The 16,242-nt window shown below is 36.7% G+C and overlaps 1 protein-coding gene across 14 annotated transcripts in view; it reads right to left on the bottom strand.

The window, feature by feature from the left end:
* RBMS3 (RNA binding motif single stranded interacting protein 3) overlaps positions 1–16,242 on the bottom strand; it is a 700,434-nt gene that overhangs the window by 88,712 nt on the left and 595,480 nt on the right. For all 14 annotated transcript variants that reach the window (XR_014883963.1, XM_085226398.1, XM_085226391.1 and 11 more), the window contains one exon: positions 989–1,095. Coding sequence is in view for 13 of the 14 variants with exons in the window: in XM_085226398.1 (XP_085082524.1) it covers positions 989–1,095 (107 nt within the window). In the remaining variant the exon portion in view is untranslated. The remainder of the gene's footprint in view (positions 1–988; positions 1,096–16,242) is intronic.

The following is a 16,242-nucleotide window of genomic DNA, read 5'->3' as shown; positions in this document are numbered from 1 at the left end:
CAAAGAGGAGATGGGAGAAGAAGGGAGGAGGGAGAAAAAAGGAGTGAAGGGGAAGGAGAATGACTTTGGTTTTGTGGACTTTGGTTTTAGTGGGTCACAGTTGAACAACATACTTTGTCTTTGAATTCTCATTCATAAACACAAAGAATAGGCGTTTAAAATGGAAATACTTGTAAGTTCTTCTGCCTTCGCAGTTATAATTTTCTTTAAGAAGGTACTATGACCAGGTTCACTTCACCTCATTTATTCAAGTGTCTTTATCATTTAACAGCGTTCAAGGAGAATAAACAAATTCTTGAAGAGTCAAAGATATTTCTCTTATTTCACCCACATTTGGAGTCACTACAAGTACACAGAAAGGAAATTCCAGTAACAGACTATTTACAGCAGAGCAAAAAGCAACTGATAGAATCTTAAAAAAAACAAACAAACAAACAGAACTTTGTATACATGATAGATCTGAGGCTACTGTAAACAGTGTTGTTTTGGACAAAATGAAGATGCCAGCTCAGAGAAGCTTTTGGGAAACTTTTACGTGGATTATGTGTTTAAATGCATGCAAGTATGTCTTTGCTTTTTGTAGATGTCCCCCAGTTCCTTGGATGACAAAAAAGAAAATAATAACGTTGAGTTGCTTAGGTGCAAAATTGATGCTGGGTTTACAAGAGGTACATCACTGGTGCTGACTGCACACCAGTAAAAATATACTTGGCTCAAGTTCAGCAACAGAGAGCCCATGGAATAGGACAAGGCTGTGTAGAGCATCACAACAGCTTTGAAATTCTTTTTTCCAGTAACTTTACACTCCACTCACTATTATGAACTTTCCTCTTCCCTCCCACATATACACTATTGGTCATTTTTTGTCTGGTGTGAAACTTGCATTTTTCGTGCAATCCTGTTTCTTCATACCCCTGAAAGGCAAACTTTCAGATCTACAGCTGACTTCTCCCAAATCCCTGGAAAGTAATTGCCACGTGGCACTTACCTCTCCTTCTCTGGGCCACGGCCTTCCATTCTGTGTGTATTTGCTTTGATTCTGGCGCTTCTTTTGCCCTCCATCAGCAAATTTGCACAGTAAAGGCTCAGTGGGGGCTGTGAAGACAAGAAACCCAGTCTATATTAGCAACCTCCCAAAGAAAGTGATTATACCAGCAACAGTAGTGCTTTGTAATACTGATCTTTTGAAGTAAAATCTTGCCTTCTGCAGATATTTTTTGCCTCTTTCAGCCTTGACTCTACTGGCAGCTGTTTTTACTAACTAAGCTTCAAAAAATATATACTGGCAGCCCTTAAAAGAATTTAGCAAATATTGTTGAAAAAATAATCAGCCTACGCAGAATGTTAAGTTGCTGAAGTGAAATAGTAGAGTCAGGCATTAGTTCCAGCTAAGTTAGACACGTATTCATGACCAGCATTACTGAAGGATAAACACTGTTTTAGTAACGCAGCTTTCTGTTTTTATTGTAAAAACTTCTCAAGAATCTGTTTAAAAAATAACTGTTCTCACTATTTTTGTGTTTCTCAGCACTCAATGCGTTAAATTCTGAATAAACAGAATAAAATAGACAGTTTTGCCAAGCGCAATACAATTAGATTTCTTTTCCTCTTAACTTCTCCTTTAAGCAAGTTGGCAGCTGAGAAAACTCTTTTCCTCTCCAGCTGGGCTCTGATGTAGGAGAGTACAATAGTGAGGGAGGCTGGAACCCCAGGAATGATGGACATTCCCAGAGCTACACACTTAAAACCTCAGCGCACAGTAGGGTCTGCTGGTGGAGAAATTACTATACACCAAATAGGTGCCACAAGATGGGAACTTTGTGTCTTGGGATCTTCTCCCACCAACCAGCTTTTAATTGTCTATTATAAAACATTCCTCAGCCCAAGCTGTACATGTCTTGGTAGCGGGAACTTGCCTTGGCTGCCTCCATCTTAAACGAGGTGCCACAGTCTACCCACTTCGTTAGGTGGATGTCAGGACTGTCTTTTATTGCTTAAATCAACTGGTGAGTAAATCATTTTTGGTTTGGTTGAAAGAAATCTGAAAATGATGTTTCACATCCGAAACCTTTTGGAAACTTTTGGGTTCTCAGACATTACAAGTTGAGGCTCTAATTAATTAACCAGGAGGTTTAATATGAAAAGGCAAGAAAAAATAGCTTTTCCTGTCATTTTCTATTTCTAGGAGGCAAGAAGTGTTGAAAGAATAAGAAGACATAAGAAAGAAATGTTGCAGTAAGGGGTTAGTCAAGTTGCTGACATTTATTTGTAATAAAAGCAATTATTTGCTTGGAGGATTAAATAAGCTTATATAATATTAAAACAAGCTCTCCTCCTTCAACCTCTTAGTTATAGCCAGCTCAAAACTGATCAGAAAGCATAAATTAAAAAATGTGATCAGTTGAAAACAACAACAACCAACAAAGTGCAGAGAATCTCACATCAATACCACAATTTCTCATTGGGACTGCATCATTTTGGCTACTTTCTAAGCTCTAACAGCTTTGTTTTTTTCATTACCATGTTACCAGGCTAGTAATTTTCAAGGTCACTAGAAATTGAACTGCAGGGAACAATCCGCTATTGGCAGAAAGCTCAACTGTGTGACCCCAGAGGTCTTTCCCCACCTCTGACTTCGGTTATTGTATCAGATTTTGGTAGAAGCAATGTTCAGCCAACCATTTTAAATTTTAAATAATGAAGGTTTAAAAGCATCCAGGTGGCTGTGGAGATTCTTTCCACAATCGGAGAGATTTTATGAGGCTGACTGCCCTGCTCTTCTACCAGTTTTACTCCACAAAGCGATGCAGCATAATTTCAGAGCAGTTACTTACAATTCACTTTGATGTGATTGTGAGGGAGGAGCAGGTGCTAAGCCAGCATCTGAGAAAGTCCTATTAAATGTCACATTTGATGCTTCAAAAGTTTTTTATTTCAAGTGCTGAACAACTATCAATCAACATATGGTATCAGGAGTATCAGAAGTATGCAAAAAACAATCTGAATGTTGCATATTTACATGTGCCATGATCATCTGCTATTGTACACATGTGCTGTTAGTCTGTATGCTATGATGTGGTATAGCAATCAAGTAAATCATATGTCTTACTACATATCCTCCCTAGAAATTAGCCAACCACAAATGGGAAGCTGTTGCCATTTCTGAGCTTCCCATTATTGAGCACTACCATATGACAACCTTTTATGGCTAAGTTGGGCCTTCCTAAAGTTAACCGAGATTAGCAGAGATCATTGAACAGATGTGCCAAACAACTTCACACCACACCTAAAAAAGTGTGGAAAAAGAAACTGTACTGGCTTTTTGGGGTTAGGGAAGAAGATGGAAAAGGACAAATGAACCATGCCCTGCACAGGCAAGTTTCTTCAATAGGAAGCTTTTTTCCTCTATAAAAAAATGACAGGAATTCTGGGAAAGAGATCAACACGTGCCAATCAACATTAACATGAGCAGAAAGATGGGAAGAAAACATTCTGGCAGGAAGATAGAGTTTAGTTCAGATTTTCTTTATTAGTTGATTATTTTTCTTTCTTTTTTAAAAACTAAACAAAACAGTGGGATGTAGCAGATTACATCTAGTAAAACAGAAAATGATTTGACGAGATTTAGATCTTAAAGATTTACACCTGGGAAAAACTATGGTAATAACCTCAAAATATAAAGAACTAAACCTTTGTTATTTCAGAAGTAAGATAGAATGTAAAAGAATCTCAAGAGTTCAAATGTTGCTCTAAGTACACAGAAGAACTCAAGTCTGATTTATTTCAGCTCTTTTGAAATCCCTTGTAAGGCTCTTAACCTTTGTAAGCTCAGATGCACAGGAATATTTGACATTACTACAATCATTCTTACTACACAAATACATAACAACAGAAGATTTTGGAGAGAACATATCCTATTCCATATATCAGAAAAACTATTTCTAAATAGAATTCTTTTTGAATGGTTTTAAGAAATGTCAGAAGTGCTTTGAAAACAGCAAATTTACTTCCGACAAAGAAGTAAAAAAAAAAATAATACGTAGTAAGGTTGCCAATTCAAAAAGAAACTGTTCAAACTATATTAGTATTATGTGACTAAGAGCAAAGAATTGGGATATTTCACTCTTAAATACTTCTGAAGGGGAGGGAGAAAAAAAAGGGAATCTTTCAAACTGTTCCTGTTTTTGCTGCCTTCCATTCCAGACAAACGCTCCTGAATATATAGACTTATTTTTTTTTACCTTTCTCTTTTTCCTATATATGAATACACTGACTGGAAATAAATACACCTCTTCTCTCACCTTTTGCACTGCTGACTTAATAGCAAATGTAATTTGGGTATCTTTATAAGGTCATATTTTGAACTGATAAGCACTTATTTTTTTGCATGGCTCTTGACAACCTCGAAGTTTCCAGCATGTGTGGTATTTTGAAGCATATCTGGAAAATCTGCTGTTTGTATTTTCCTGTCAGAAAAGTGAGAATTGATTCACTCAAGATAAATTTCAAGCTATTCCATTCCGATAAACTCTTCAAGGTACAAAGCACTGCTCTTTCTTTGACTTCTACCTGACAGTAACAAATAAAAATATCAAGAATAAGTAACAGCTCTAACCCGAACAAGGTTCATTAAGCCATTACCCATTTTTCAAGGAAAAGATTTAAATGCTTGCTGCAGTTCCCATCCAGAGCCTGCTTGAGTTAATAAGACATAAATAGCTCTGAACTTGGCTTTCAGTCCTGAGAAGGAAACGGAATCAAATTGATAGTGCTTCTAAACAGCATCTGCCAAGATATTCAGGGCACTTTAGGAGAAGGCAGTTGCTGCAAGTATTCAAATTCTGTTCCCATGGAACAAAATGGCTAAAGCCCTATCTCTCTTCAATCAGACCCTGAATTTACTCTGAGAGTTCAGAGAAGGCGAAAGAGAAAGACCGGTTTTATGTCAATCAAGACTGTCAATATTGTTGGAGCTCCTTTAGGAACTCAACTTCTCATGCTCTGGTACTTTAGGTGAATTGACTGAACAGACAGCACCAAACTGCCAAATGCCACTATACCTCCAAAGGCACTGGTATTTAAAATAGGACAAACCCTTTAGATGGAAAGAGATTGGGATAATAGTGCCCCATTCCCATATGTGGCATTCCCATATGGCAGCCTCTCAACAGATCTTCCAGGACAGGAAAGCAACTTCAACTAAATTGGAGAACTCATCAAAAAAAGCGAACTCCTAGCTAGTTCTGAATACATAATTTTGTTTTTCTTTCATTCATCGGAAGGCTGAAACATTCAAACTTCTACATATACAAAAATGTATATATTCATGAACATGTGCTTCATAAAGGATTGGGAAGATGAAAGCTGTCATTTGCGTTCAGTGAATCTGTTTCATTATTTCAGGTGCTCAGTAAGGTTTTCTACTGTATACTGAGAAAAGATTGCCTTCCACCACGTCCAATTCACAGTCATATCACATCGTTTGTCCAGCAGTCGCAAGAATTACATATACAGCAAAGTAATAACTAGAACATATTTATGTATTTTAACTTGTTTAACCATGAATATTTTTGAGGACAATATTTTTCAGCATGTCAGGAAGAAAGAAATCTCATCTTGTGCAAAAATGAAGATAACGTTTCTAGCAGAGACCTTAGCAATAAGTGCGATATGAACACTTGTGTGGACCTCTAAACTCCTTCGTTTTGTTAATGTGATGAAAAATGATAAGAAAATCAATGCCATTAAGAAAGAATGGTCAGTGCACAGACTGATTTTTTTCAAAGATGTTTTCAGGAGAAGGTTGGATTAATTTATTTTCCAGCTCTGGCAAATCCTCCTCCACAATAAAAAAGAAGCAAAGCAGTAATTGAGTTCACAGTGACACCAAACATTTAAACTGATCATGTTTTAGTAACTGTTTTTCTTCACTCACTTTCAAATTTTAATTATTCTGGCAGCACTTTCACGTACGTATTGGTCTGAAACATCCATGCAAGCAGCATTACATTTGTCTGCCACAGATCAAACATTACTTCTACAGTAACACCAAATTCACTTTGCAAGCAGACCTGTTAACTCATACAGTATTTGAGAAGGAGATGCTAGAGACATAAAAACTCTAAAAGGAAGGCACGACCAAGCAAGGTAAAGTGCTGATATGGATGTACTCAGCAGGACTACAGGCTCTTCTGAACCTACAAAGTTTATTTACAAAATGAATTTTGCAGCTTTAAGTTTTGAAACTGTAGTAGTTTCCTGATCAATAGAGCAACTCAGTGTGCTAGTGAGTCTACTGATTTCTAAGAAAGTTCTGACACACAGTATTTATTCACCCCTAAGTAACAAACAAAACTCTAAATTCAAGGAAGATTATAGAACACTATCATAGCTATTCTGCTCTTGGAGAATGAAGAGGAAAAATTATAAAAGATGACACGTGACACAAAAGGACAAAAGTATACGTAAGGGCAAAGCATTAGCTGAGTAAGGAAACCATAAGTAATGAAGCAAATAAATGCATCATCCTGTTCCATATGAAATACTTGTTGAAGGACAGAGTTGATCATTTTGTGGGGTAACAGATTTTGCTCCACATGTCTATAAAACTGGATATGAGATCACAGGATAAACTCTAACATATATACGTAAAAGCAGAATGAAAGTGCATTAGTACATGTTCAGATAATTTTTTACTGGTCAATGTTTTTGATTGAGCCAGTGATTCTACACACACAGGCAGAAAAAAAGCACAGAATGGAAGCTGATGTCTTTAGAATTATAGGAATGAACTCAAGCAATATACATTATATCTATCTCCTCTTCCAGTACTAAACTAGATGATATTCAGTGGACTTAGACAGCTGATTATGAATGCAAAACAAGGGGTTAATATTGCACTTTGTTTCTAGAATGTATAATTTTCAAAATATAACTGTGGAAATTGAGGAAACAGTTTCGTATAACAGAAAAGTTATACCCCAAAGCAACAGTTAAAAGGCAAACATCTGCTTGGCTAGAAATAAAAAGAAAAAAAAAAAGTGATTTACTTTTGATAAACTGTACTATAGCTGAAGTAATTGTCTCTAGTTCACCTCTTTGTCTTAAGAAATGGGAAGCAATCCTTTCATCTTTCTGTAAAATAATTATTTCAAAAAAGCAAGAGTATATTAGAAAAGGAAAATAAATCCTAGGGGAGAAATAGTTCAAAGATAAAGTTAGCATTTCTATTATGTGAAACACAAATTATATAGAAGAGGTAGAACAGCTAATTCTATGCATACGGTGGAGAAACAGCATGCTGACTGTGAAGTGCAATCCAGGTCTTACTGCAATCAATGGAAATACTCTATGTACTACATAAAAAACTGTACTTAATCATATAATTGCAGAAGCCCCAACCAAGGTTTGTTAGAGCTGATAGGAAATGACAGTCTGCTTTCAATGAGAAATTGCAGCATTTATTTTAAAGTTTGTTTCTGTTTAAAAATCTATTTTAGTTTTCAAATTTTCTTCAGAACAGCAGGTTGAGAGCATCTGGTTCAGGCCTATTAAAATGTTCCTTTCTAATGCTGCTGATAAGGGGAAACCTTTGTAACAGAGAGCATTAACTAGATATGTATGTTATTTTATGGAGATGACACTCAGCAACAGATGCTTCAATACAGCATTGGAACTTAAATAAAAATACAAAATCAAGCTAAATAGCTTAGATGAAATGAAATATGAAAGTAATGCTGAAATGCAGTAACAAAACAGCATAGTTTTATTTTCATAAACTCCATTTCCCAGTCAACTTTTGTGCTGGCTTCTGTAGAAGGGCATGAATAAGTGAGCAGTAAATCCAGTATAGCATTAAGAAGCTTATTAATCATACATATTAACTAGTAACTGATTCATTAATATAACATATATTAATGTTGCATTTTATCTTTATTTTAAACAAAAAGCCTGAGCCAGAGCTCACAGAAGTTGAGGAGAAACTCTCAGCAACTTCAGTGGAGTTTGGAGTGCAAAATAATGAGCTGAATGTAAAAAATCTTTACTGCTAAGTACTTGCATTGAAAGTACTTGTATAGATTTTGGCATCAGCCTCAGTGCCATTTGACCAAAGAGAATTCTGAGCACAGCAGCTCTTTTTTTAGTCACTTTGTTTCTGTGCTTGATGTAATTCTTGAGTTAGCAGTACATCCAATATATTAACATCCATTGTCCTCATATCCACCAGGTTAAGTTTCCATTTTTAGAGTCTAGCAACTCAGCCAAAACTACTGTGAGTTAGAATCCAAAGTTACTCTAATAAATTCAAATGTAAATTTGGGGTAACTGTGAGGAAGAGTAGATTCAGGCCTGTGATTTTAGTCAGAGAATGCAGTCCCCCGCAATTGTTGGCACAGGAAACTTCAGCTTTATTGGAGGTTCCCTGACATAAAGCTGAAAATATCAGTTGTAGTTCATACTTTTCACCCAGTGCTCTTTGCAACCTTCTGGATGAAATGGAAGTGGGATCTTCGAGAAGTGACTTGTTCTTATGCAGAGTCTCTTTGAGAACTTCAACAAGAGAAGATGTCCTTATATCAAAGCAATCAAAATAGCTACGTGCATCAGTTTGCAGAAAATTTTTCATGTGCCTGTGCTTAGACCTCTAATTTATATTATTTTAAGACAGTTCCCACAATCAATTGAAATTCTGAAAGCATTGTTTTCATGCAACAATTACAAATCCTAGAATTTGGACTAATACTTCCTGCAAAAACACTATGATACATCCCCTTGGATTCCTACCACACTGGAAGAACCATGTACCAAAAATTTCCACAGTACCATAGTTTGGGGAACAATATTGGCTACAAGACATTAAAAGCACTTCTCACATTATATTTCAGACAGATAATAAATAAATAAATATTGAAATAATTTGATATAAAATCTTTTTGGTTAAACTGGGAAAGCCTTAACAGTTCTCAACAGAATTGTTAAATGTGGAAGCTTAAGAATCCAACTCGCTTTTCCATGTGGGATAAATTTCCGTGTGGAATTTATGTGCCACAGCTCCTATCTATTTCTCTCAAGCGAGATTAACTAAGCAAGGCACTGAGTTAAGCAAATCCTACACAGCCCTTTTGTAAACTGTGCGAACAACTAGCAGAATATAAGGATATGCTATTTCAGTAATACCCCATCATGCTTTTCCCCACTGATATGAGTCAGCAGGTGTGAAAGTTTTTAAAGAAAAACAATTAAAAAAAAAGTTTTTCTTCACATTTGCATACATAGAAAGGTTCTTCTGACTCTTGTACCAGATAGCATTACAGCTACAAGACTGTATGTTGCAGCAGTGAAGCAGAGGAGAGGTTTGAGTTGGCTGGTCTTTGTAAGCAAGTAGCACCCTGACTTTAGCACGTTCCCTTTGCACTGGTAACACTTGAATGCTCCTGTACCAAGACAGACAATCTTTGCATGTTATCCCAGAACTGCAATCTATGCATAGAAGTTAACTGAAAAAAACCACCCACTAAAAGTGAACCCCAAATCATTTTTAAATTCCTTCTAGGAAGATATACCTTTTTGCCCTCTCGCACAGTCTCAGAAGTTACTTTGTTTGGATGAAAATGGAGATCTTGTATTTCTTACTGTTCAATTATTAAGGAACAGCAACGAAGTCAGCTTCATTTGAAAGGCTCAGCGATTTTTAAACGATCTCATGTACCGTAATTTATAATGGAAAATCAGGTACAAATAGTGCAAGATGCTTTCTGGTTCCCCTCTAATGGAAATAAAATGAATCCCTGGTAATGGGTGACCCTACTTGCTTCTGTGGTCACCCATTTTAGTTTTTAGTGTTCTCTTTAGTACTCCCAGGAGAAAAGAGCAAATGCAAAGCTTTTATCTATTGCTGTTTCTCAAAACAATAGGTCTGTGCTTCTGCTATAAAATCTATTTTTACTATTCACATAAACTAACGTTATTGATCACAGAGACTTTGCTATTATCCCACTAAGAAAAACCTACTTGTACTGACAGTCCAGAGACAAAATCATTTGAATTTAATGCAGTAAAAAGAATTAATTCTGGCTTTGCTAATACAAAGTGATTTCACATACCTGTTTAAGTATTTATTATTTCTCATTGAATCTACTTACAATTTTAAATCACTACATTATTTATTAATTTTTATTTAGCGTTTATTTATTTAAACCAGTAAATTATCATCACATTATTCCTTGTCTGTGTGACACTTTTAGAACTAATACCACAAGTAAAAAATAATAATTTCAAACATATGTTTTCAATATAAACAAGGAAACCTGGCCAAATGTCTTATGTCAATAGAATGATTTTTTTCCACCAGCATTATTATAATTGCTGTATACAGACATTCATTTTTTACTAATTAAGGTTGAGTCTTGGCATTCTCTGCTCACACTCCAACATATGCATAGCATTAATGTTCAGAATAGCTTATTCAAGCCAGCGTTAAACTGCATGAGGATAAGATATCTCAGTTATGATCATTAACTTATTTAATTCAGACGTGCATGTTTCAGTACTACATTTTGTTTGCAGATTGTGGGGAAAGAAACATCTGCGTTGTCTTTGTGAATGGTCCTTGCAATAAAAAAGTGGACATACATATACATAATGTCTTCATTATTTGCAGCACTAGGCATATCTTAATAAAAAGTAGCAATAGGAAACTCTTATGATAGGAAAAAGTTTGGTTTGCATAGAAGTGTGCTGTGCATGGTCAAAGCAGTGACACCTTGCCAGAATCAGAGTTCAAACAGCATATTCCTAAAAACACTGATTCATGTCAACGCATGAAATATTCCTGTGTAAATGAAACATAAATCCCAATTTTTAATCTGCTCAACAGCTTAAAAATATTAAAAAATAATTTATTTTTTCTCAGAACGTCTAATGAAGATCCTTTTATTTAAATCAGTTCTAATTAACACACATTCCAGCAATGACTGCTGGGTGCAGAAGCAAAAATTCCAATCACTTAGAATTTAAAACATAGCCAAGCAATACCATTTTGCCACTACTGTGAGAAAGAAGGAAAAGCTGAAGGGAAAATTCCTTTTATTGTTATTACCCTTCTTTCATTTTATTTTCTGCATTCATTGAAAGACATAAAATGAGCTAGTTTGCTAGAAGTTAACATGCAGCATTGCCAGCTTCCTTGTTAAATGTGGGATCACCTCTAAAAAGTGGATTTGACCCTGACTGCAGCAGAAGTGTGGGCAGGCATAGGCTACACAGCAGAAAGCATTTATCAGACAGGTGACTGACTGATTCTTAGAGGCAGGGGTTCATTTTGCTGCGGTGGAGAATACCCAAATCACACTAAGCACCTTGGACAGTCTAATTACTGTGTGCTACAAAACCTCCCTGAGCACTCCACCATTTTCTCCTGTAAACTGGCCCAGGGGAAGGGAGTGATTACTTCGGAAACCACACATAAGTAAGGACACTGATGCCCCTTCCCTCTTTCTCCTGGCAGAAGAGACTGCTGGCTCTGCAGAGCCACGGGATATGCCGCTCCTAAGGCCAATGTGCATGCCCAAGTCCATGGGGCAGGCTTTTCTGGGTACTACCAAACAAATCTCACTTCTCCCTTCACCAAACACCTGTGGATTGGAAGCAAATGTGGCATTGACATGTATTTGCTCGGAGAAGAAGGGCAGGCCATGGAAAAAATCATTCAGCAACTCCATTTCCTGGGAGGGCAAGGTGACAGTGTGCCCCTGAAACCTACCACCACTGCAGATGTGGGGGCTTTGCTCCAGCTTACAGTACTTGTCTGTCTTCAAGGCGTAACTGTACCTGTGATTTCTATGACAGAAAGCTGCACAGTGGAGTCACTGGGAATTTTCCAGTAAGTCACCTATTTTTCAAAATATTTTATCCAAAAGAAAGACAAAGAAGTGAAATTATAATCTTTTCCCAAGGCAAAAGAAGATCTAACTCATATTTCTTAGCTCTTTTCAAAACGCATTGTTGATACCAATGCTAAGTCTAATGTGCTACAACAAAAGTCAATTTCTAACCCTTACAGCTTAAAAAACATTTATTGCCATCTGAGACAATATCCTAGAATATTAAATATATAACACTAAACCCTTCTGCATTTTTCAAGTGCAGAGCTCTCAGCTGAGCGTAGACAAGGAGGCAAGCTGACATATTAGAGACTGTGTAATGGCCTCATCTCTTTTAACTCTGTATAGTTCATGTCTTGGGGGTTGTAGGAAGGTCATGCTACATCCTGCTCTGCCATGGGTTGAAAAATTACGAAAGGAATGTGATCTCAATAGTAAGATGGGAAAAGTAAAAAAAGAAAAAAGAAAGTCAATCCTTTACTTTTCAGTTAAAAATACAGGAAAAACAAGAATAGGAGTGAACTAAGCACAACAATGAAAAATCGGTAGGGGGAAATAAGGTACAGCAATAGACAAACACATTAAGGAAATGATGAGAAAAACAGGAAAAGAAGGAAGAGTAATACTTCTGAAATGCCTTTGAAAATGTTCTGGCTTCACACAAAAGTGAACACAATTGATATAATTTCTGGATGACAACAGGGCTGTGATGACTACCTGGATCTTCACTATTACAAAGATGACAGGAAAAAAAAACAACATTACAACTGAACAAGTAAATGAATGGGCTAAATGTTACTGCTTGTGTCAAAAAGAATTCTATAAAATGTGTGTGAATTTATTTGGAAATACAGACTAAAGACGAGTTCTGTTACACTGTTAAGAACACGCTCATATTCTCACAGTAACCATATGGGATTAAAACATAAATGAAACTTAAAAGACTGTAGAATCTCCTCTACACAGAAATACTAAGGCCTGATTATCAAAGTCACTTGAAAGTTTATCTCAAAACCCTATGGATGATTCAACACTTCTATGCCACAGAGATAAAATTAGAGATGACTACACGATAGATGAAAAATTACAGATATTGCATACAGATGAATTAGGTTATGAAAAAAAATAGGAGCTTCTACCACTAACCTCCATCATTCTTTAAAGCTCCAGTGCCCATCTGGATGGGATCTTCCCTTGGTTTACAGGCCCAGGAACACCAGCCATGTCAGCAGGATGCGAGCATTGCGTGCATCTCCACTCAAAGCACGATTGCAGCCAAACAGCATCATCAGAATCAGGTCTGACAAAAGCTGTCTCCAGCTGATGTGAAGCAGCTATTTTTTTTCAGAACAAATGATTTCATGAATCAGCCAGCATGGAACGACAACATTCTGCTGCCACTAAGTTGCAATTTCCAGCAAGTTAATAAGAGTCCATTGCAAACATGATCATATTCATCACTCTGCTGTTAACAGAGGTGCTAATATAACTTTCAGGTTTTTTTTTTTTTTTTTTGCCAGCTTTATTGCTTACGATGTAGTATTTCTCTGGAGGCAGAAAGCCAAGTCTACCCCATGATGCTAGTAAAACTTGAAGACAACACAATAGAGTAAGAACTGAAGAGCAACAACTTTTTTACTTTGAGGAATGTGGCAGGCCTAGCAGAGATCTCCTAGCTTTCTTCTGCCATGGGAAGGACAGCTCAGTACAGTCCCTGCTAAACTTTGCAGGCTGATGAGAGAGACAAATGGATGTAAGTGAGAGAGTAAACTTATCTTTCTAGAACATTTTCTCGTACAGATCCAGAGCTAGTAAAAAAAATCCCCCAGTCTTGAGGATGGTCAGAAAAGTAACAACAAAGTTTAAAGCAGGGATAAGATAAAGACTGAATAACAAAAGCATGAATACTTCTGAAGTTTATTCTCCAAATACTACAGATGGGGTTTGTGTACAAAAAAATCTACAGATAACAAACTACAATGCACTGTTGTCAGCATAAATGATATGCAAGTAAACAAAGGTAAAATACTGAACTTCTGTATGAGACTTCATTGGATTTCTAACACATACTAGAAAGTCATTTCATAATTGCTTTAATAGCAGAGGGGAGAAATAATGAATACCTAGATTTTATTCGGCATCAGGATTCAAGCTGATTTTTGCTCCTAGAAGGAACACCAAGAAATGGTAGAAATGTTGCTATTAAACCACAATCCCACCTCTTGTGCTTTTATCAGTGGACAGGACAGAACCGCAGGCTCTACAACTCAGCTCTGAATTGAGAAGGAGGAACTTCTAGTACTGAAGCATGACAGCAAGTGATAACAGGACTCCATAATAAGGGTAGAGGAAGGTTTATTGACCAGGCCATCCTAGACTTGTTGGAGAAGCAGAAGATGAAAAATGTAATGTTATTTTTCTCCATTTCTGTCTAAAGTACCTTATGATTTTGACTACTTGGACATGCTTCATATTACTAATTTGCATGTATCAAAGTGCACATTCAGTGGAACAGCCATATTATACCTTTTCGTAACTCTCTAGTCAGCTACCTGGTATGTGCACTGTTACTTTTTGTCTGCTTTGGTTTTGTTTTCCTATTCTGAAGAGAATATATTTTCTGGGATAAATACCAGTATATTTGACAACTGATACAATCACAGTGAGACAGCAATCAGCACAGTCTGCTTGCACCAGACTGAATTTGCCGATGGATAAGCAAAAATGAAAGGTTTTAGGGTGCTTTTGTGCCAAGGTAGAGCAATACTGAGCACTTACTCCAAGAATGTTTTCTTTACAGTTTGAGAAAAAAATACTTATTTGCAATGGTCAATTTGGACCAAACAAGCCTGTTTTTGTTATCAATTCTTATTGCATTTGCATAGCATACAAAACGAACATGAGTTATTCCAGGTTTAATCAGAATCTCTTATTCCTGCTTTATAATTCCTTTCTAGAAGAGTCTAAGATACTAACTGATCTATTCATATTTATATTATGCATCTATAGTAACTTTGCAGGATTGGTGTATGGGCATGCTCATATAGTTCTCCAATTGTCATGCTATGCTCCTTCAAGCTAAGTTCTGCTGCCACTTTTTGTACACTTAATAAGGTAGAATTTATTTTTTGGTCCCTATCACAGACTTTGTAGACATTACAAAGACCTAAAAAGCAATAATGAATCCATTCTCCCGGTACATAGTATTCTCTTGCTTCACATAGAGACCATCTGCAGAACAGAGAGACTGCAAGTTGTCCGGCATCCCGCAGGCTCTGAGTAGAGACCTCTTGAGTTCTTGGCAATATTTAGACTAATCCTCCTCAATGAGCTCGAGGTGCTTTATTTTCTCAGTTTCCTTTCCCACTCCACACTGAGCAAAGATTTCTTTCAACAATTTAAGCTTGCCATACCACAACCAACTTACTAAAAGCTCCATCAGAAGACAGCTCTGTTGTACAGTGCCAGTGAAAATCCAGCTTGTAAGAATAATTTGGATTGGATGCCATTATAGGTATGTTTTTGTCTGAGCACATAAATATTCACATCTATGTAAGTGCATGCTACTAGGTATCTGTGTAAAGTTATCAATCACAGAACATAAGAACAGTCAAAGTGAATTAATTATAAGCCTGCAAAAAGACCCATGCTATTTACTCTAACATTTAGCAATTCCTAGCTCACACTGTTATATATCCCTAGAAGGCAATGCCACCTAATAGGTTGCGCTCATGTCCCTGATGTCTTAATATAAAGACAAAAACGATACTACCAAAAGACAGGGATAAGTCTGCACTTTATAAAAAGTAATGTTGCTAAATATAGATTTGATCCTATTTACTTTCAATAAGTTTTTCAGCCTGATTTCAAGAACAGCAAAGTACAACTGATTTCCAAAATCTACCCATCTTTGCAAACCTCTGGGATTTTCCTATCATATCCCTGTGTCAAACACTCTTAGGTAACAAGTGAAGGGACACTGAGGCCTTTGAGAATAGCATACACAAAACCAAATACATGTGTAAGAGGAACTTGAAGGGAAAACAAGATGACCATTTTCTTCCCTACATTTACTGCTCTGCTGCTTTGCAATCAATATCCACTTTTGCAAAGCTCTGTCTCTTGTTAGAAAGGCCCACTGCCAGCACCACATCTTCCTTTATTCTCAGCGGTGCTCAGCTGGCTCCAACAGCTCCACTGAATGTCATTTCAGTTTTCTTCTTGAAACCCCTCCCTTTAACAGCAATGTGCTACTTCTAAACAGAAAAACAAGTTTGGGGAATTAAGTTCTGTTACAAAGCTGCTGACAGCACGACAACAATGGAAACTGTGACTGTTCAGTGTGTTTCAGAATCAGAAT

This window comes from Meleagris gallopavo, chromosome 6, assembly GCF_905368555.1.
Source record: "Meleagris gallopavo chromosome 6, MGAL_WU_HG_1.1, whole genome shotgun sequence".
NCBI classification, from domain to species: domain Eukaryota; kingdom Metazoa; phylum Chordata; class Aves; order Galliformes; family Phasianidae; genus Meleagris; species Meleagris gallopavo.
This window is presented reverse-complemented; position numbering and strand designations above follow the sequence as displayed.